Genomic DNA, 22,537 nt, shown 5'->3' with positions numbered 1-22,537 from the left:
GACTTATAGGTGCATCAGTCCAAGTGCTGCCTGGATCTTCACATGCATTCTCACCGTATGTCTGTGTCTCTTCTCTTCTGCTTATAAGGACACCAGACATTGGACTGAGGGCTCACCCTAATCCACTGTGACGTCATCTTGCTGTATCTGCAAAGAGCTTATGTCTGAATAAGGTCAGGTTTACAGGCACCAGGGATGAGCATCTGGCTCCTCGTGTGTGTGTTAGTCTCTCAGTCTTGTCCGACTTGTTATGACCCCATGGACTGTGGCTTACCAGGCTTCTCTGTCCATGGGGATTCTCCAGGCAAGAATATTAGAGTGGGTTGCCATACCTTCCTCCAGGGGATCTTCCCGACCCAGGGATCAAACTCAGGTCTCCCACATTGCAGGCAGATTCTTTACCATCTGAGCCACCAGGGAAGCCATGTGGCTCCTTGGCTGACACAATTCAACCTGTGATAGCTGCTTAGAGATTTTGGTTTGTTGGCTCCAGATCCTCCTTGCTTAAGTCCGTGTCCCTTCCTGGCTCCCTGGCAGGTCTCTGGAGGTCTGGGGTGTGGGCAGAGACCACCTCTCATTGACCTTCATTCATTTGCTGGGCTCATGTAGCAGAACAGACGCTGATCTGACCATTCAAGACCAAGTCTTATTCTGCAGTGGCTGGGAGCTTGGTTGGAAGTACTGTTTTTCCCTGTTTGGGGGACTGGGTGAGCAGATACAGTGTGTGATTTATGGGCAGGAGGTAGGGTGGAGACAATGCAAATTTGCTTCTCTTTTCCTGTGGAGGACAAGATACTTTTGTAGAGGAGTGGGATGGGGGTGGGAGGCCTGCCAAAAGGGGCTGCCCCTGTCGTTGGAGTTCTGGGCTGGAGTTCTGGCTCTGCTGTTTAGAAGCTCTGGGGTCCTGGGCAAGTTACTCAGCTCCTCTGAGGCTCAGCTTCTTCCTCTGTAAAGGGGGATGGGTGCTAACAACTGCTTGGCATATCTCAGAATTTTTGTGAGGACTTGGTCATAAGAAGTGGGTATGAATGGACCTCTGCTTAAGTCACGTTTTGATTGTGGTCAGTTATACACAGCATAAAATTGGCCATTTTCACCATATTTGAGTGCACAGCTCAGTGGCATTGGGTGCACTCCCATTGTCATGCAACCACACCACCATCCATCTCCAGAACGTTGTCATCTTCCCCGACTGTGAAAACAGTTTCTATTTATTGGATAAATAAGGAAAATGAGTCCGCAAGAAGCAAGGACTCATCTGAGGTCTTGCAGTGAGTTAGGAGCGGAGCTGAAGTGAGACCCCGCCCCCTGGCTCTCAGCTTGGAGCTCACCTTCCATCTCCGGCCCCTTGCTGTCTCTGCAGGCTGCAGGAGTTCAGGGACACATGAGGCTTCTTTGGCATCAAATTGCTCTGGAGAGCTGCTTCTTCCTTCTCCTGTACCCCCTTTCCTGGGACTGTGGTGCCTCCTGGCAAATCCGGATTTGTCCCGTGGGAGGACCTAAGTGGACGCCTCCATTGAGGGTGTTCCTTTTAGGCTGTCCTGTTCCTGGTCTCTCTCAACTTCTCATTTTTCTCTCTCTCTTCTCCTTCCTAATGTGGACAGAGTTCCAGTGGAGGAGCAGGGGAGCTGAATTAGGGGTGATCTTTGAGGTGGCTTTGTGAGAAATATTGTGGTGTGGTCAGAGCATGGGCAGGGTGGCGGATGGTCCTTCCTGTGGCCACTGTAGCGTTCTCATACACTACAGCCTGAGTAGTAGGGAGGCAGGCAGTGGTCCCAGCCCAGGCCGATGGCAACAGCCCTGGGGCCGGGGCAGTAGGGCAGGAGGAAGAAGGAATAGAAATACCTGTGCAGGTTAGACTTGGGTGCCCTGGGCCTCCTGTGAACTCCACACAAGGTGCTAGGGGCTGGGGACAGACAGGCTCAGACAGCGGCTGCCTTCCGGCAGCTCACGGTCGTTCTGGGAACACAGAGCTGTGTGCAGGTGGGTACAAAGCAGCTTTATCCATGCTGACAGAGAGGAGCAGGTGATGACAGGTTACGTCACCAGGGGAAGAAAATGCTGATTGTGCCTTGCAGGGTTGAAGAGCTAGTGGAGGGACAGCCCTGGAGGCTCTGCTCTGATTTGATGTAGAAGAGAAGGGTCAGGAATGCCCGAGGGATGTCTTATCCTAGGGGGACTCTTTTTTTTTTTTAATCTCCCTGCGAGTTGGTCCCACTGACCCCTAGAAGGATCCTGCTGAAAGTGTTAGTTGCTCAGTCGTGTCTGACTCTTAGAGACCCTGTGGACTGTAGCCCACCAGGCTCCTCTGTCCCTGGGATTCTCCAGGCATGAATACTGGAGTGGGTTGCCATTTCCTTCTCCAGGGGATCTTTCCAACCCAGGAATCAAACCTGGATCTCCTGCGTTACAGGCAGATTCTTTACTCTCTGAGCCTCCGGGGAAGCCCTATGAGGTGGCTGGGCAGAGGTTATTTATTTATTTTTTTGTCTGCTTTGGATCTTTGTTGCATCATGCAGATCCTGAGTTGTGGCACATGAACTCTGTCTCCTTGTGGCTCTCGGGCTAGTTGCTCCATGGCATTATAAGATCTTAGTTCCTGGACCAGGGGTCAAAGCCACATCCTCTGCATTACAAGGTGGACTCTTAACCACTGACCCCCCAGGGAAGTCCTTGGGCAGGGATTGTAGGGTGGCAGTAACAATGTGTTGAAGGACTTGGGAAAGGTCACCAGGAGTGTGACCAAGCAGGAAGCAGAGCCCGGCCTTCCTGTCTGAGTCCCAGACATTGTCAGCAAACCCACCTGGGTTCTCTCTGTGTTCCTCCAAGTGAGAGATCTGTTCAGAATGGGTTTTGCCTAAACTGGGTGACTGGAAGGAGGAGAAGGGGGTGACAGAGGACGAGATGGTTGGATGGCATCACTGAGTCCATGGACATGAGTTTGAGCAAATTCTGGGAGATAGGGAAGAACTGGGAAGCCTCGTGTGCTGCAGTCCATGGGGTCACAAAGATTTGGACACGACTGAGTGACTGAACAACAACAAAACTGGATGCCTCAATTTCCAGGAAGTCCTGTCCTCAAGGAGTTCCTAGCCTGAAACCCCCAAAACTTGTTTCCCCCCATCTTCCTCCTCTCTGTCCTTCCTGGCTTCCTCCTGCCCTGGGAGGCTCTGAAGGAGCTGCTGTGCCCTGGAGGAGACGGGAGGTCAGCCAGGTTAACCTGCTTTCTCCATGGTCTTCTCCTGACCCCAGGTCCCGGCTGGCGGACTTCCATGCCAACTGCCGTGCCTCCTACCAGACGCTCACCAGCTGCCCCACCGACAATTACCAAGCGTGTCTGGGCTCCTACGCTGGCATGATCGGTAAGCCACCCCAGCCTGGGATCTCAGTGGCTCCCGGCTGCCCCTGGCCCAGTTAGGGACTGAAGTCCAGTTCCTCCTTTGCCTGGTTTCAGATAGGAGCTGTGATGGGAGCTGGGGTTTTATCACAAGGGAGGAGCCCCAAGAATCTTAGGCAGCTTCCAAAATAAGAAGGGTGATGTTCATTGTATGACATTCTAGGCTCTGCACTGAGCAGTTTACATGGACTGTCTTATGTAAATCTCAAAACAGAGCTTTCTGGGTGGGGGTTAGGGCTCCAGTTTACAGATGGGAAAACTGAGGCTTAGGGAAACTGAGTGACTTGCACATGTTCACCCTGCTGGTCAATGCTGGCACTGGGACATAAACCCGGGAGAGAGCCTTAGTCTCCCTGACTGTTGGTATAGGAGAGAGCCAGGGCCCGTGCTCTGGGTGGGGGCTCCTGAGTATCCCCTCTGCTGTCCTCTATGCCATGACCCCCCTGCCGACCCTCGTGGTTTGGGTTGTGAGCTGTGGTGTATATGTGTTTAGGGGTCAGGTGGAGGGGTGGGGGACGGGTCCCAAGCCTCCTCTATGATGTGCCTGGGGTCTGGGGGCCAGGAGGGAAGGCTTACTGTTCCTCTCTCCTCGGCCTCCCTGTCTCCCTGCCCAGGGTTTGATATAACACCCAACTACGTGGACTCCAGCCCCACGGGCATCGTGGTGTCCCCCTGGTGCAGCTGTCGTGGGAGTGGAAACATGGAGGAAGAGTGTGAGAAGTTTCTGAAGGATTTCACAGAGAACCCATGCCTCCGTGAGTCCGCCCGCATCCACCCCGTCAGGAGCCCTCCCGCCCCTCCTGTCCTGGGGGCCCTGGAACTGTGCCGGGTCCTGCTGTCCTTCCCCCTGCAGTGGCTGGTGGTCCCTGTGGAGCTTCTCCAGTAGGGGGGTTGACTACGCAGACCGTGGGTTTTGCACTCCTGGAGATGCTCCCCGGAGCTGTCCGGAGGCCCCTGGAGGCCTCAATCTTTGTCACATTAAGGCTGAAGGTTTCTAGTCTGTTATCCCGATGGTTTCACCAGGTTCCCTTGGGGACTGCCCTGCGATGAGTTTCTCGGCTTCTTTAACTTCTCCCTTTAAGGATTGATTTCCCCTGGGAATTGGAGTCTTAAGTCATCAAACTCCTACTAATCCGAAGGCCAGAGAGAGAAGTCAGCCACAAGCTCCATCTGCCCGGTCTTCCTAGTCTGACACCCACCTCCCACCCATTGAAAGATCTCCCCCCCCTGTCCCTTCCTCTTTTCTTCCTTCTGTCCATCTGTCCATCCTGCCTTTCTGACAGCACCGGGAGTTTAGAGATGGAAGTCACAGGGCTTGTCATTGAGCAGCTCACCCTCTGAAGGGGGGCACCATTAGAGCATCATGACCATCATAGTACAGGGGGCGCTGTGCTAGGGTGGAGGTCTGCAGAGGGTTCTGCCGGAGCACAAGGTGGGGATGCCCAAGACATCCTGGAGGTAAGGGTCCCTGAAGGCTTCTCGGAAGCTGACCCACAGTGGGGGTTGCTGGGCACTGGTCAGCTGAAGTGGCAGCAAGGGCCTGCTGGTCTGCTCTAGGCAGAGGTGGGTTTTGGGAACCTGTGGACCACTTATCCTTGCCACAGAGTGCGAGGATGCCTGGGGTTACCTGGACAGGTGGAGAGAGTCCTCCTCGTGGAGGGGGGCAAGCAGACTTGAAGGCGTTTGGATCTTAGGGTCCTGCAGGTGGCAGAGGTGGTATGTGGGTTGGTGAAGGGGTGTTGACAGGTGGTGCCGTGGTCAGATCTGATTTCAGAAGGCTCGCTCTCTGCTTCTCGTGTGGAGGGGATGAGGGTAGGGATATGGTTCTCACAGGTGACCCAAAACCGAGTCCACTAGAGGATGTAGCAGGTGCCCCGGGCAGAGGATGGTGCCCACTGACCCAGAGCAGTGTTGGGGTGGGATGGGGAGGAGAGGCCTCTCAGAGGTCAGCTCATGGCCGGCAAGAGGGTGGTTAGGGAAGTGTCCTGGCTGACCGAGGTTTCGGCCTTGGGTGACTTAGTGGAGAAGAGATGGCAGACCTTCAGTGCTGAAAATGTGGCGGGGGGCCAGTGTTCCAGTGGAGGGAGTGGCGCCTAGCCAGGCGGCGACCTGAGGAGCTTGAGGTGCCTCTGGGGCTTGGAGGTGGAGCTTCCTGTAGGTCTTGTGTATACGGTTGGGTACTGGGGACACAATTTTGTCCAAGAGGTCTCAGTAGTTAGTCCTGAGTGAATCAGTCTAACTGACTGACTGAGGGTGGGTGAGGCCACCTGGGGAGGGGGGCTGCATTGGGGACCATTGGCATGCAGTGGGGGGCATGGCCTGCAGCACCGAATGCTGCAGAGAAGACAGCTCACGCCCTGGGCACGGCCTGCTCCTCCCCACCTGGCTCCCCATGCTCCCACTTCTCTCTTCCTCTTCATTCCTCATCCAGTACATCTCCTTCTATTCCAGCTTCCCTCCTGCTCTTTTCTTCTCTGGGTATGAGACCTTGCTAGGTATCTGAAAGGGAGCTTCAGCCAAGTTAGTTCAGACAAGTTCCACCCTGCCCCCAGCTCCAGGCCATCACAGGGAAGGTAGCTGTTGGGATACCTTCAGCTGAGGGGCAGAGTGACGGAGGGGCCCCTGATTTCTCTGTGTCTCCCTGCTCTCTTTCCCCATAGGGAATGCCATCCAGGCCTTTGGCAATGGTACAGATGTGAACCTGTCCCCTAAAAGCCCCCCATTCCAGGCCACACAGGCCCCTCGGGTAGACAAAACGCCTTCGTTGCCAGATGACCTCAGTGATAGCACCAGCCTGGGGACCAGTGTCATCAGTACCTGCACATCTGTCCAGGTGAGGGGCTATAGCTCGGGCACTGTGGATATGGAGCTGGGGCAGGTGGAGGGCTAAGAGAAGAATCTAATGTCAGGGGCAGGGTGGGAGGTTACAGACGGGGGACCAGGGATGGGGCACACAACCTCCTCCCTTTGGGTCAAGATGCAAGAGGCAGAAAGAGCTGGTGGGAGTTAATTTTCCATGATTCACTCGCTGGACATCACCTTACAAGTATTAGACACCTGTTCTATCTCAGGATTGTACTACATACCACAGGGGTGCCAGAGAAATGAGATGGTTAGCGTTCACTTGCCATCTACTGATGACCAGGTACTGTAGACTAGCTAGCGGACTCTACCTATTTCATTGAATTCTCACACAATGAGATGCTGGCATCCTTGTTTTACATACAGAAAGCTAGCCCAGGGGTGTTAGGCCACACCCTCAGGGTCACACAGCTGGTTCAATAGTGGTGGAATAAGATTTCAAACCTACCTCTGACTCCACAACCCATGATGTTCATTTGTTTATCCATCCGTCCATCCATCCAATGGTGTGATGCACACATTTTGGTCGAGATCTTATGTGAGATGCTAAGGAGATATTGGTGAATGAGGCTGACAAAGTCCTGTGTTTTGTGGTCCTTGGGGGTATTGTTGAGGGTCAGACAGTTCAACAAGCCCCAGACATGGGGTGTGGTCCGTGCCACAAGAGGGGACCACGTGGATGGCACTGTGGAGACACATCACAGGACTCCCCACTCAGCCTTTGTCTCTGCTGAGCTTCCCTCGTGCCATCATACCATTTGCTATAGTAGAGTCTTTGCCTAGGATGTTGATCTGATTGGAACACCCCCACCGCCCCCCCCCCACATACTCTCTCACACACACTTATATATACTTAGGCACACACTCACACCCTAGAAGAAAGAGTTTAAAAGAGGATCTGGTGCAGAATATCAGGGGAAGCAGAGGAGGGAGGGATTAGCGAGGGCATGGATGGTGGGGCATAAGGGATGTTTCAGGCAGGAGTTGGGGCTGGAATTCCCAAGGAGGGGTGGGGTCTGGAGTCCAGTCAATGGGGCTCAGTGTGAGCATGGCTGTGGGGGCAGCAAGAACAAGCCTGGCTGTGTAGGGCAATGAAGATGCAGTCTGAGTGGGGTGGGCTGGTGGGATCACCAGTAGGCACGCTCTATGAAGTTTCATTCTTGCAAGATGAGTAATAAGTCCTGGAGAGCTGGCTGCAGCCATGTGACTGTAGTTGACGTATTGTACTGGGTACTTGAAACTTGCTAAGACTTTAGATGTGCAGACCTTAGGTGTGCTCAGCACAAAAAAGAAATCAAACAAACAAACAAGGTAACGGTAGAGGTGTGAAGTGATGGATGTGATGACTGACTCATGGTGAGTATTTCACAGTACTTATGTGTATTGGGTTGTGCATCTTAAATATATACAACATTTTTTGGCTATGCCTCGAGCGTTGTGAGATCTTAATTCCCTGACTAGGGATTGAACCTGGGCCTCCTGCAGTGGAAGTGCAGAGTCGTAACCACTGGACCATCAGGGAATTTTCAAATATATGCAATTTTTGATGGTCCATATAACCTCAGTAGGGCTTCCTTGGTGGCTCAGTGGTAAAGAATCTGCCTGCAATGCAGGAGCCCCAGGTTTGATCCCTGGGTTGGGAAGATCCCCCGGAGGAAGAAATGGCAACCCACTCCAGTGTTCTTGCCTGGGAAATCCCATAGACAGAGGAGCCTGGTGGGCTGTAGTCCATAGTGTTGCAAAGAGTTGGTCACAACTGAGTGACTAACACTAACACTAATCTCAGTACCCCCAGAGATAAAGAACAGCGGGCTTTTGGAGTCCTGAGATGAGACCTGAGCAGGGATGGGACCCGGAAGTGGCATCCAGGCCCCTTGGGCATCCCCTGCTGGTGCCCATCCTGGTTGGGAAGCCCACTCCCTCTTCCCTTCCTCGTGGACACCCAACCTCCAAGTGCCCTCAGGCCTGCCCAGCATGGCCCCTCCACGCCCCGCTCCCCTCCATTAGGTCACCCCTCCTGACTGGGGCTGCCGTGTGCACGTCACCCTTGGGCAGCTCCTAATTACCCTGAATATGCTTCAGCGGCTGCTGGCAGGGCTCAGGAGCCGCTCCACAGACGGTCACCAGCTCAATTTCATGCTAGAGCAACGGGCAACTCGGCTGGTGGGGCTGTGCCACCTGTCAGGTGACCAGGCTCTGGTCTGGTCCCCAGGTCCCTCTGGGCACTGCCAGCCTTCCTCTCCAGCCCCTCGGGGCTGGCTAACCTGGGAGATGCCCACTCAGGGGGCCGTGGACCCTCCTTAAGCTTCTCAGAGAGTCGCCGCGGGCATGGAAAAGTTCACAGCTGGGATCTCATGTCTGCCGCAGTCCTCTACACGCCTGGTGACTCTGACTCCATTTTCTACCCCTGTTTCCCTCCAGTACTTTGCTGAAACATTGGCTGGTTTCTTTCAGCTCCAGCTTGGGGCTGCAGGCTCACTGTCTGGGGTCTCATCTTACACTCGGTTTGATTACAGGGCGGTTAATGCATGATCTCTATGGAAGACGATGTGCATGAGGAACCTTACCTATATGTTAGCTGTTTTGAATCCCGGCGGGGGGGGAGCTGTCTGGCTGGGGGATCCTCCAGACCTGTCTCCCGTAGACCCCCTTAGGTCTATTGACTAAGTCACTCTGGGAAGGACAGCATGGGTGGCCTTCCCAGGAGAGGGACCCATCCATCACCATCTCTATACCCCCATTTCTTCTCTCAGAAACCGAAAGGGAAGTGCTTTTTTCTTGTTTTTAAATTTTTTGGCATGTGGGATCTTGCCCCACCAAGGATTGAACTCACACCCACTGCAGTGGAAGTGTGGAGTCTTAACCACTGGACTGCCAGGAAGTCCCTCTGATTCTGCTTTAGTCTTTTAAAGACTACTGTTACTACTGGAAGTGCTGGAAGTGCTGAACGAATAAGGCTGCATTTCTGCCCTCAGCTTGGCTAGAGGCTGGTGTGGGTGGTCTGTCCTTCCTCAGCTCTTCTAGCTTGGAGGGGCTCTGTGGTGGCCCTTGGGAATGACTGCAACCCATGGCGACATAAGGGAGTCTCTGATTGAGGGCAGAGATGGGGAGCTGAGCCGGGGAGGGAGGGAGAGGAAAGCTGTGCATCCCAGACACCCCTGGAGAGAGAGGTGAGGTTATTTAACTGTCCTCCTCCTCCACAGGTGGATCCTGGGGGAAGCCTTAGGAACCCTCTTCACTGACTCGAGATGGCAGCCAGCTGGTGACCCTGCATGAGTGATTGGATGTCAGGAGTGAAGGGCTCTCAGAGCTGCTTCCCAAACCTCAAAGGGTGGAAGCCCAGTGAGGACAGTGACTTGTCCCAGCCTCTGCCTTCCGGACAGTTTTCTTCTGGCTGCACTGTGCTGTCACCTTCTCTGTATCTGCTCCCCCAGAGGACTTTCCCACAGTGGGGGCAGGGTCTGGGGACAGAGGAACTCTTGTCCCCATGGCAGGCAGCTGAGCAGAAATGTGGGGGGTTTTAGGTGCCAGAGAGGAGCTGGCAGCTAGGCAGACCCCGAGCTGGCCCTCTGTCTGGGGTCCTTGATACTGTCTAGAGTCTGGCTCTTGTATGTTTCCACTCCTGGCTGTGGTCCCCTCTCCGGGTGGCCCTGCCAGCCTGGTGCTCTCTGGAGCTTGGAGAGAGTGCAGCAGGATCTGCAGAATGGTATCTCCTTCTGTCCCTGCTCTCTCTCTCTCACACACACACATCCCCAGTGTGAATTCCGTCTCTTCTACCCAATGGTCCCTACAGCGGAGAATCCATAGGAGGCTGTTCTACCTCGTGCCCTCATCCAGGGCCCTTTGTTTCTGAAGCCCATGGTGTACCCCCTGGTGTAGGCCCAAGGTCCAGGCTGAGCAAGATGCTGGCCCTTGAACTTGTCAGTCCCTCTGAGTGGAGGGTGTCTCCCTCCCCTCTCTTCAGCTCTCTGCCTTTGAATCCTCCTTGGATGCTGTCCCTTGGGTGGTCTCCTGACTCAGCTCTGGCCAAGCTGCCTTCTCCTTGCTTAGGGCTCCTGTTTGACACCCTCTGGCCCCCATCAGGATGTGTTCTGCTCCCCCAACCAGACGAGCATCCCTGGAGGACAGGAGCTGCATTGCCCCTTTTGTTATTGTTGAGTCACTAAGTTGTATCCAACTCTTTGCGACCATGGGCTGCAGCTAACCAGGCTTCCCTGTCCTTCACCATCTCCCGGAGCTTGCTCAAACTCACGTCCATTGATGCCATCCAACCATCTCATCCTCTGTCACCCTCCTTCTCCTCCTGTCCTCAATCTTTCCCAGCATCAGTCTTTTCCAGTAAGTTGGCTCTTTATACCAGGTAGCCAAAGTATTGGAGCGTCAGCTTCTGCATCAGTCCTTTGAATGAATATTCATGGTTGATCTCCTTTAGGATTGACTGGTTTCATCTCCTTGCTGTCCAAGGGACTCTCAAGAGTCTTCTCCAACACCACAGTTTGAAAGCATCAATTCTTCAATGCTCAGTCTTCTTTATGATCCAACTCTCACATCCATAAATGACTACTGGAAAAATCACCCCCTTGGTAGCCCTTACAATCAAGTGCCTAGCACCTGGCATCAAGCGGATACCCCACACAGGTTGACAAAAAGAGCCCAGGGTCCTGAGCATTCGATTTGTGGGAACTTCCAGCTCTCTGTTCTAGAAAATGGTCTGTTTTGTTGCAGGCAACTCGATTCAGCTTCCCTCCCTCTCATTGGTGCCTTCTGTGTGCTGTGAGGTATGAAGGGGAAGTCTTTCCGTCAAGGGTGCAGGAGGATTGGGTAGCAGGCTGTCCTGTCTGCTGTGATGTGATGGAGCTGCGCCAGGGTGGCACAGTGTGGGCGGGGCACACTGGCAGGGGGTTCCCACTGTCCCTGGACTTGGTTTGTTTCTAGTGTCCTGAGCATTCCCCGTGGGTGGCTCTGGGCCAGTTTGCAGGGCCCCATCAGGTCACCTGGAGTCTCATCTTCCCCAGGGCTGCAGGACCTTAGTAACGGAATTTCTCCTTTGCATTCCTTGTCTCTATCAGCCAGTTTCTGCTCTTACTCTTGCTACTGCCCATGAAATTTGGGGGAATTAAAAATGAGTTGATGGGCTTGCCAAGAGTCCCACCTCCATCTCTCCCTCCTCCTCCCTATTCTCCGGATGATTCTCTTACTGGGCACACAGGCCTATGGCCATCAGAGCATGGGCCCCAGAGGCCCATCAGTGTTTCTATATGCCTATTATGCATATATTTCACCCATCCAAGTACTAACCAGGCCCAACCCTGCTTAGCTTCTGAGATCAGACAAGATAAGGCAGATTCAGGGTGGTATGGCTGTAGACAGTATATTTCTTGTTTACAGACTCGGCCCAATTCAAAGCTTTGAGAGGCTAACATATTTCTTCTTTTCATCTCTTTCTTGTAGTCATTCATTTATTCATCCATCAGTGCCTTCACTCATTTATTGAATATAAATTCACCACATGTCACTCTGTTGCAGACACTGAGGCTGACCAGCCTGTGAGGCCTGTACCTTGGTCCTCATACTAGTGGGAGGGTCAGAGTGCATGCTGGCTCAGAGAATTATGGGGCAGGAAGTGATGGGCACACCAAGGGACAAATAAGGCGTTATGGGATCCAGAGGAGGAAGCTGCTTTGGAAGCACAGGACTCATGGAGCAGGTGGACCTTGCTTCTGGGCCAGGCGGAATAGGGAGAATTGATGGATGATGTAGGGATGCAGACACATGGAATGGGGAGGAGTGGGAGAGAAGGGAGCCAAGGCAGGGACTCAGGACAGTGCAGAGCAGCTGAGGAGGGGCTCTGCTGCCGAATCTGGCCTGCTGCCTGTTTGGATAAATCAGGTTTTATGGAACATGGCCCCACCCGGTTGTCACATGTGGTCCATGTGCTGTAGGCAGAGTTGTGTTGGGCTGGACGTGATGGCCGGCAGAGCTTAAAATCGTAATTCTCTGACCCTTTGTAGAAACATCTCCCCCTGACCTTTGAAAGTGAAAGTGAAATTTGCTCAGTCATGTCTGACTCTTTTCGAACCCATGGACTATATAATCCATGGAATTCTCCAGGTCAGAATACTAGAGTGGGTAGCCTTTCCCTTCTCCAGGGGATCTTCCCAACCCAGGGATTAAACCCAGGTCTCCTGCATTGCAGGTGGATTCTTTACCACCTGAGCCACAAGGGAAGCCCAAGAATACCGGAGTGAATAGCCTATCCCTTTTCCAGTGGATCTTCCCAACCTAGGAATCAAACTGGGGTCTCCTGGATTGCAGGCAGATTCTTTACCAACTGAGCTATCATGGAAGCCCCCTGACCTAAAGGAACACAGATCATGAGTTTGTGAGAACACAGAGTTCTGATATGGGAAGGAGGGGGTGGCGAGTCAAACCTGATTTGCAGGATGAAGTGGTGATTGTGAAGAGGTTGCTGAAAGCTTTTGAACTGGGATGTCATGATGCGAAGTGTGATTTGGGAAGATAATCTGACAGCAGGTGGAGATTGATTGTCAAGCGAAGGAGACTGGGGAACTGTTAGCAGATCTTTGCGACAGTCAGCGATAGTCGATAGTCATCAATAAGAAAGGAGGGCTTGTATTAGGGAGGTAGCGGGGAGGGGAGGATGAGGAGTTCCTGGGCATGTGTAGGGGAGGCACTGAGGCCAGGGGCACTGAGATTGGAGGCAGGGGGTGGGGTGGGGAGGGTGGAGGCAGGAACAGAAGCAGGAGACAGGATCGGCCAGTTCCAGCCAGAAGTTTTCCCATAGAGGTGGTGGTGGTGACTGCTCAGATTCCATGGACTGTAGCCTGCCAGGCTCCTCTGTCCATGGAATTCTCTAGGCAAGAATACTGGAGTGCCCTCCTCTGGGGGATCTTCCTGACTCAGGGATCAAACCCCGGTCTCCTGCATTGCAGGTGGATTCTTTACCATCCAAGCCACCAGGGAAGCCCTTCCCATAGAGACAACACTACATTTGGTCCCTTGCACCTGGGCCGGACCCACAAGACCCTGGGACTGCCAGATGTGGCTTTGGGAGTGTGGACAGAGGTGGCTAGAAAGATGAGGAAGGCAATAATTTCCTTCCAACTTCCTGGGCAAAGGGCTCTGTGGGAGAAATTTCTAGAAGGATGAACCTTATCTCTGCTGCCATCCTCTTCCCTCCCTGTTGCCAAGATTATCGGCTGAGATGGACATCAAAGGTGGCCTTGGTGGGGTGTGGGCTCAGAGGACAGCCTGCAGCGTGATGAGGGGGCTTGGGGAGGACACAGCCTCTCCCTTCCCCCCCAGTCTTAGCTGAACTGGTATGGAGTTGACTGTGTGGGTGTTTATTTCTCTCATCGGGCTGTGAACAGGGCTGTGACTCATTCATCTTTGGAACCTCCTGTGGGGAACAGTGGGAGAGTTAATGATGAGGGAGGCGGTGAATTTGAGCCTAAGCCTTGGCCATTGGGTAGTGGAACCTCTTTAGCTCTACATCTCCTCCATCCACCACTGGCAGAAAAGGTCGGCTGACCAGCAAACACCTGCACTGTTCTGTGTGCCTAGGACTGAGGATGGGGGGGGGGTGTCTTGGGCTTGCCCTTGGGGGAGGCTACTGGAACCTTCACGCCTTCACTATCTGCTCTGGGTTTTCTGGAAGTCAGGTGGCAGGGTGCGATCTCCATGGGGCTGGGGCTTCTCCCTGGCTTTGCTTCCAGAGCTGGGGTAGCCACAGTCCACCAGCTAAACCCAGTCTCACCTTGAAGCCCCAGTCCTGGGAGTGTGCTGGATGCAGGCTCCGCTTGGCTCTGAGTCATGCTTGGGGGTTAAGGGGCCTTTAATTTGTCTATGCAGAGGAAGTGGCAGCCCACTCCAGTATTCCTGCTGGGAAGACCCTATGAACAGAGAAGCCTGGCAGGGTACAGTCCATGGGGTCACAAAGAGTCGGACACGACTGAGTGACTGAGCACACACATACACATACTTGGCTTTGCTGTGCCATATGCGTGGTCTCATGTATCTTCACGGTGGGTCAGTGAGGTTTGCTTGACTGTAGATCACTATCTTATAGACGAAGAAGCTGAGGTGCCAGTAGATGAAGGGATTCACCTGGGGTCAGTGGCTGAACCAACTGGAGCCTTGGGCTGTGGTCTCTGGGGCCCTTCCTTCCTTGGATAACAGGGCTCATCCATAGCAGGGACACCAAGGTTTAGGACCCTGCAGTCTAAAAGAGAAAGGCTGGGATGGGTCTCTGAGGACAGCATCTATCAGCTGGATTTTGCAGCACATGAAGGCAGTTCTTGAGGACAGCCAGAGGAAGCCCAGCGTGTCACTGGGCCTCTCAGCACACACTCACTGTGGGCCAAGTCAACCCTGAAGCCTGCCTGGCAGAAGTGCCATTGGCTCAGAAGGGTTTGGGCAAGTTCTGTGGGTGATGGATCCCAGGTGGGTCACTGATGGAGCCTGAGGAGGGTCCTGTCCTGATCTTTATGGGGCCAGTCCTTCCCCCACCAAGTCCCTGTGGCCCCACCAGAGACCACACACTGGGTCGGAGTCCTTTGGCCCTGGCCCTGGGAGATGGCATCCCTTTCTCACAATGACATGGGTCTGAGGAGGGGGTGAAGGGCCCTCTCGTATTCCTTCCCCTTCCCCTCTTTTTCCTCCCCCTCCCCTGCTCCCTCTCCTCCTCCTCTGCTCCCCCCCGTCCGTGGCTGTCAGCTCCCTCTTCCCCCTTCTACTCTCTCCCTCCCTCCCTCTCTGCTCCTTCCCTCCCTTTCTTCCTTGCCCGATGCTCGAATCTCCTTGGACACTTGATCCTGGGCAGTAGAATCCAGTCCCTGGATCCTGTAGAGCCTTTGGGCAGACACCCTTCTGCAGAGTCCCTGGTTGGTGGCTTGGCCGGGCTAGATCTTAGCACTTGCTGCTCCTGGTGCTGTGGTCTTAAACAGGATCTTCCTAGGTCTTGTCCCTGGTTCCACCTCGGCTGTGCTCATTGTCACCATGATCACATCTTCTCCATCAGTAGTGACTCTGCTCTTGGCTGGGGCCTTTGTGTGACAGCTGGGGCCTTGTTTAGCTGACCAGATGCCCTGTAATGTTTAAGGTATTATTAGTACTTCTGGCCAGAAGCAGTGATTTAGGCATAATTTCTTGGGCTTTCCAGTTGCTTCTGGTGGCCAGAGCCAATGGCCAGGATAGAATCATCACACCCCCCAGCTGGTTCCCATGGATCACTATTACGATAATGGCAACAAAAGGCTGATTTCATGCACACCCTCTGGTTCTTATTCCTCACCTGGACCACAGAGCTCCCAGGTACCAGACATCTGTTTCAGAGGAATGGCTAACACCTGACACCATGGCCAGATGTCTGCCTAACCGGCCCCAGTGGCAGACATCACTAATCAATCACAGCTGTCTTCCCCATGAGCCCAGTGAGAGGACTCATGATCTTTCTGGAGCTGGCACTCAGGTGTCAGTTCTGATCTGCAGCATTCATTCATTCATTCTCATCTATTCATTCACAGACTTGTTAATGAATGACAGTTAACAAATGTTAATGAGTACAGTAAGTCCCCTACATACGAACCTTCAGGTATCAAACTTTCAAAAATGTGAATGTGTGTTCATATGTCTAGTCATGTAAGGTGTAAGTGAAATTGCAGCTTGCTGTCCATCTCCTATTGCTGCTGATCCTTCATTTCTACCATCTCCCATCTCCTCACCCTTCTGCAGGCAGTAACTCTTCTTGCCTATTTGCTCAGTCCCTGCCCCTGTATGCCAGCTCTTGTACTATATTACTGTACTTTTCAAGGTGCTGAACTGTGAGATTAAAAATGTTTATTTTGTGTTTGCTTGTTTTTATGTATTATTTGTATGAAAAGTATAAACCTATTACAGTACAGTACTGTATGACCGACTCATTGGAAAAGACCCTAATACTGGGAAAGATGGAAGGCAAAAGGAGAAGGGATGAGATGGTTAGATAGCGTCACTGACTCAATGAACATGAATCTAAGAAAACTCTGGGAGACAGTGAAGGACAAAGGAGTCTGTGTGCTACAGTCCATGGGATTGCAAAGACTCAGTCACAACTTTGCAACTGAAGAATAACAACAACCGCATAGCCGAGTTTGTTGGGTACCTAGGCAAACATTGTTGGACTTAATGAACAAATTGGATTTAGAAACGTGTTCTCAGAATGGAACTTGTTTGTATGTAGGGTACTTACTGTGTAATGTTTATTGAGCAGCTGTTATGCAAGGAAGAAAAGTATGGTCCTTGCCTCGTCAAGTGGAGCTCTGAATGTGGTAGTCAAACCTGGGAGCACCTTATCACTCTATGATGCTGTCAGTTGGAGGGCAGAGTTAGAGCTCTCTTCTTCAGGAGCCCAGAGGAGACAGGACTTAATCACTGTGGGTATCAGAGGAGGGCACAGGTCCCTGTGTTGCCAGTGCTCTTTCTGTGTACCCTGCGATGCCAGCAGTGGATGGCACAGCTGTGAAACGTGGGATCCCATCTGAATCTGGGGACAAAGCCTGGCCAGAGACCCAGCCATGTGACCCACCCTTACTAGTGCCTTCTTTCCCACAGGATCAGGGGCTGAAGGCCAATAACTCCAAAGAGTTAAGCATGTGCTTCACAGAGGTGAGTGAGGGGCAGAGTGGGGGTGGGTGCAGGGGCTGAGCGGGGAGGGGAGTTGTTTTCTAGGCAAGGCTTGGACTTGGAGCCCCCAGATTCCATAACACAGGCTGGGCTAGCTCAGCTGCCAGGCTGCCTGAACCGGGGTGGGCGCTCACTCTGTGCGGGGTGAGGATGGGTGGGTGCAGAAGTTACTGCCAGGGCCTTTCCTTGTCTCTTGGGGGAGATGCTCAGGCTGCTCTGAGGCGAGATCCTGGCAAGCCCTCCTGACTCTATAGACATGTGCACCCAGCGGCCTGCTCTGTGCTGGTTCTGGGACACTCCACAGAGGTGGAGAGATGGAAAAGGACCTGGGCCCTTCCTTGAGGGAGACCCAGCACAGGACTATATCTATGTGCTGCTAAGTTCCTTCACTCGTGTCCGACTTTTGGTGACCCCTTGGGCTGTAACCCGCCTGGCTCCTCTGTCCATGGGATTTCCCTTGCAAGAATACTGCCGTGGGTTGCCATTTCCTTCCCATTCAGGGTCTTCTGCGGGGACCCTAACCCTAACCCTTCTCCAGGGGATCTTCCTCATCCAGGGATTGAACCTGGGTCTCCCTCATTGCAGACAGATTCTTTACTATCTGAGCCGCCAGGGAAGCCCAGCCCTACTGACTCATTTGTCTTTTTCTCTGCTTCTCTCTCTCTTCTGCTTGGCCACAGCTCACAACCAATATCATCCCAGGGAGTAAAAGGGTGATCAAACCTAACTCAGGCCCCCGCAGAGCCAGACCGTCGGCTGCCTTGACTGCTGCATCCTTCCTGATGCTGAAGCTGGCCTTGTAGGCTCTGGGGATCCCATCGGGAGATTTCTGAAAGCTACACGGATGAGAACACCCGCCTGACAAAATGGAAACACACACAGACACACACACACACACACACACACACACACACTTTGCAAAAAAAAAAAAAAGATGTTTTTTCCCACTTTGTCTCTGAACCTGTCTCCTCCCAGGTTTCTTCTTTGGAGAAGTTTTTCTAAACCAAACAGACAAGCAGGCGGGCAGCCTGAGAGCTGGCCCAGAGGCCCCCTGGCCGGGGAAACCCCACGTCGAGGAGGGCACATGGCAGGTCTAGAGATACCCTTCACTTTTCTCTGGGGGTTTTCCTCTCTGGACCTTGCTGACATGAGACCAGACGACACCCCTACTGCCCAGAGACATGGGCGGGGCCATGATGGCTGCTGTTCTTCTCAAGCTCCCCAGTAAGGGGACCTGCTGGGGACTGGCGGGGGGCGTCAGGCATCAGGGCAGCAAGGCTGGCCCCTGGGGGTCCAGTTGGGCACCGTCAGCACCTCTACTTGGCTTCCAGGATGGAGTTTATTTCGCCTCCCTGCTCTGAGGGCTGGATCTGACCTGTGGACGGGTGTGGTGCTCTCCCCTTGATCCCCACTGTAGCATGGGGGGGGAGGGCTGGGCAGCTCTGGTGGGGCTTGTGGAGCCCAACCTGCCTGGGAGACCCTGCTGGGGGTTGGGAGCAAAACTTGGGAACACCTCAAGGTGGCTTCTTCCTCCTTGGTGGCAAAGAACCTCCTTTGAAATCAGAGAGAAATGATTCCTTGTCCACTCCCTTGGTTTCTTGTGGGTCCCTTTGGTGGGTCTCCCTTTGGAGGGAGGGGCCAGGCACTGAGACTGAGGAGACCACCATGGGCCGTCTCCCGGCACCACGCTCTGGTCTCTGTGACTCCCTCCATCACTCTCCTCCCTGCCTCACTCGCCCACCTTCTCTCTTCTCATTTCTGAGACAAATGCCCACTGCCCACTGTATGTACATAACGCAGCTCCTTTCTCAACATATATGTATATACACATCCGTATACATATATCGTGTGGTTCCCTCTCCTTTCCTTTTTTTAAGAACCTATGGAAATAATACTGTAACAGATGAGCGAAAATGTATTATTGTAAAATTTATTTTTTTTAATAATGTTGTCTATAACGGGGGAAGAAAAGGAGGTGGGCTCCCTGTGTTTCTGCCCCAGTCGGGCTGACGGGGTTGTGGAGGGGAGTTCCTGATTGGTATCACGCGTAGCCAAGGCTCCAATAAACGTACTAGGAAGCAATCTGCCTTCTGCTTCACTCTGGATGTGCTGCCTCCCCTGGTTTGTTCTTGGCCCAGTGCCAACGTCTCCGTTGCTCTCCTGGGGAGCCCTGGGAGAATGTGAGTGTCCACGTGTACACACGTGTGTCTGTCCATTGTGTGTCCTCGGGGCAGGTACTGGGGCTCTGCATGGAGACAATTTTACTTTCCCTGGGTCTGAGTTCCTGGTTGTGCTGAGCCTACTGGTTCATTCACCTGTCATCTCCTCCCTCCCGTCCCGAACAGGCCAATGCCTGCTGGCCCCAAACTGGAAGAGAATGGAAGTAGCCGTGGGGATGGACGATGGCAGACAGCCTGATATCACTTCTCGTGGATGTTTTTGTTTTAAGGATGCCTGCTTGGCCCTGTGAGGTGGCACAGTTGGTCTTCCTGTGGGGACTCCTGTTTTTTTCACGTGGTTGTGAAGGCAGGAACCTGGCCTCCTGGGTCCCAGCCTCTGATGGAGGGGCGGTGAGCCAGCCTGCCCTCTTCCCCAGCCACCGCTAGCCTTCCTGTGGGTAGAGCAAGGTGGAATGGCCCTTCAGTTGGGAATCCATGTTCTTTGCAAACAGCAAAGACTGGTTTACTTAGAAGCCTTTGGGGAAGGTGGCCCACAGAGTGGGCGGGGGGTGGGGGACCCAAGAAATTTTGGGCAGGAACCAAAAGACATTTGAAAGGACAGAAAGCAGAATCTACAAGGTCAGAGTGCTGACCCCTTTGTGATGAATGACAACAACCATCATCCAACTGGCTGAACTGGGGCCCTGCGCCTATCTCCTGCCCCCCCACCCCCCTTGGGTGTCACATTGTTCAGTCGCTAAGTCAGGTCCAACTCTTTGCAACTCCATGGACTGCAGTATCCCAGGCTTCCCTGTTCTTCACTCTGGCATCCTTAATGGGAGATAAGCCCTTGCCTTGCATCATGGGGAGAGATGATTTCCCCAAAGGAAATAGAGGTGCCTTTATGAAGGAGGAATAGAGGCTGGAGAGCTTTACTATGACTTGAAACATCTCCCCATTCAGGTATCCCATAGCTAAAATTTTGCCATTAAACATTCATTCCTTTGGCTGAGACAATTCCTGTTCTCCATGACCCTCTAAAAATATGTAAATAAAACTGTGAAGAATAAAGTTTTACTATCTTAATGCTAATTAGTTTAATGATTTGAATGGATCTTAGTAACATTAAGACATTTGAGCCTAGACATTGAGATTAAGCTTGGGGGGCAGAGATGGGAAGAGAAGCAGGAAAGATCAAAGCAAGATTGGTAGGGGCCACCACCAGAGAGTCAGAATTACTCTAGGGTTCTTTTGGGGAGTCAAACACATGATGTATAGGCCCACTGTGCCTTTACTCCAGAGTCAGCAAAGTCTATAAAATAAGGATTTTTTTTTTGTTGTTTTGGGTCACTAGTCTCATGGGGATTCCTGATCTGGGGCATGCGTCCATTTAGAAGCCTATTTTATTCTGTTTTCTAGGGTCTAGTGTGTTGTACAGCCTGAAACTCTATAAAGATGCTTCTTCCCCTGGGGGAAGCTTCCAACCTGGGATGATTTTGGTTCTGCTAAGAACCCAGACCTCAGCTTCTGACCTGGCTCTTGCTCCCGCCGCCCTCCTGTCAATGCAGCTAGGACCACTCAGCCAGGCTAAAGGCCCAGCAGAGACCCAAAGTGGTGGTGGGGAATCCAAGGAGGCTGGTTCAGAGGCTCAGAGAACTTGGCATCCAGGGGGCCATGCCCTGGCCCGGGGTGCCCCTAGTGTGTGAGCCTCATGGCTGGGCCCTTGCTTGTTCAGAGATTAGAGACAAAACTGTTACCTTAGTTCTCTGCACCCCAGGCCCTGTTTGGAGCACAGGTTTCCCAGGAAACCCAACCTTGCTCTTGCGAGGCCTTCTGAGGACTTGATCCCCAGGCTCTAGCTGGGCCCGGCTCTCTCCACCAGGCCTTCAAGAGGCCACGCAGCTCAAGGATCAGAAAGAGGATACGTTGAGGCAGACCTTGAATTGAGTTCCAAATGTGCTGCTCACTAACTGGGTGGCCATGTTCAATCTAAGCCTCAGTTTCTCATCTGTGTAAGGCGGCCAGCAGCCCTGCCTCCTAAGAGGTTGGGGTTGAATGGAATACCCTGCCAGGACAGTGCCTTGGAAACTGAAGGAGGCAGGCTGGCATGGGGTCCCTGGTGGGGCCCGAGGCCAGACCAGAGAGGCTTTGCTCCCAGGGATTCTTGGGAACTCACTGCAGAGTGGGAGCCCCAGACTTTCAACTCTAGCTTTTGGGAATGGGTTCAGAGTCAAAGCACCTTGATGCTTTGTGAGCAGAACCATCTGCCCTGTGATTTCCCTGTAGGAAAAAAGGGCTGTCAATGTGGAGGGAGTCTGAGGACAAATTCAAGTCCATATTCTATCCTCCAGAAGTCTGGGTATTCCTGGAGAGGGTGTGCAGGGACCTGGATTCTAACTCTGGCTCACCTAGCTAAGACACTGAGCTTCCCTGAGCTTCAGAAAGGTTGCTCTAGATTGGGGATCAGCAAACTTCTTCTATCAAGGGCCAAGTAATTAATGTAATAGGCTTCTTGGGCTATGCCATTTCTGTTGCAACTACCAACTCAGCCATTGTATTGTAGCTTGAAAACAGCCAGTAGCAATATGTAAGTGATGGAGCTGACTGTGCTCCAGTCAAACTGGATTCACTGAAACAGGTCCAGGCTGGAACTGACCCCTGGGTTGCTGTTTGCCCACCGTGTTCTAGATGACCTCTGAGGCCAAGCTGTCAATCCCAGGCTGTCTGACCACAGGGCTTCAGTGGCAGGGAGTGAAGTGGATGATGGGGCTTTAATCACCCCCAGGTGGATGGAAGACAGGGCAGGTTGCCATTGTGATGGGGAGGTGGAGGCAGGTGAGCTGCAGAAGAGGATGCTTAGGGGAGAGGCCCTACCTCAGGCAGGGGCTATGAGGAATCATCCAGGTAGGCTGCAGGTCATACACCCGCAGGTGTGGTCTGGAGCGTGGCAGCTGCATGGACTATTCTGAGGTTGTGTCTTGTCTATGGGTTTGAACTTCAGCTGCTCTCAATTCATGCACCCAAGCATCCCACTGGGCCCTGAGGAGGGGGCATCACCACTCCCTGGTTTGCAGGAAGGCATCTGAGGTGGAGCAGGACCTGGGGTCCAGAGCGAGGGAAGCTATTGCTCCATGGATGGGAGGGGAGAAGGTCACTCGAGAATGCAGAGAAGGCCCAGCAGGGCAGCAGGGCCCTGAGAGCCCCTGCATAGCGATCAGCAAGTCCCTTAACCCAGCTGGGCCCCACTTTCCTCATCTACAGATGGAAGGGTCAGAGGCACTGCTCTCTGAGGTTCCCGTCCACAACAGGATGCTGTGACTCTATGACTGCCAGCTATTTCTGAACTCACCAGCCTGGCACTGAATAACTTGGAAGGAGATGGAATTCATCTCTCTTTCAATAAGCACTGCCACTCTGCTTGGTTGCCCCAGTTTTT

General features: G+C 53.1%; 1 protein-coding gene across 10 annotated transcripts in view; it reads left to right on the top strand.

Annotated features, from left to right (window-relative positions):
- GFRA2 (GDNF family receptor alpha 2) overlaps positions 1–22,537 on the top strand; it is a 297,825-nt gene that overhangs the window by 189,482 nt on the left and 85,806 nt on the right. For 7 of the 10 annotated variants that reach the window (XM_086416118.1, XM_086416117.1, XM_086416119.1 and 4 more), the window contains 5 exons: positions 3,253–3,362; positions 4,012–4,152; positions 6,058–6,230; positions 16,871–16,924; positions 17,623–19,047. In XM_086416118.1, the coding sequence (XP_086272244.1) occupies positions 3,253–3,362; positions 4,012–4,152; positions 6,058–6,230; positions 16,871–16,924; positions 17,623–17,745 (601 nt within the window). In that variant the 3' untranslated portion in view covers positions 17,746–19,047. Of the gene's footprint in view, positions 1–3,252; positions 3,363–4,011; positions 4,153–6,057; positions 6,231–16,870; positions 16,925–17,622; positions 19,048–22,537 lie in introns of those variants that run through there. The other 3 variants (XM_086416114.1, XM_086416113.1, XM_086416115.1) reach the window with 2 other exon arrangements.

This window comes from Bos grunniens, chromosome 8, assembly GCF_055505025.1.
Source record: "Bos grunniens cultivar Pamir isolate PY7600 chromosome 8, Bosgru_T2T1.0, whole genome shotgun sequence".
Lineage (NCBI taxonomy): Eukaryota > Metazoa > Chordata > Mammalia > Artiodactyla > Bovidae > Bos > Bos grunniens.
This window is presented reverse-complemented; position numbering and strand designations above follow the sequence as displayed.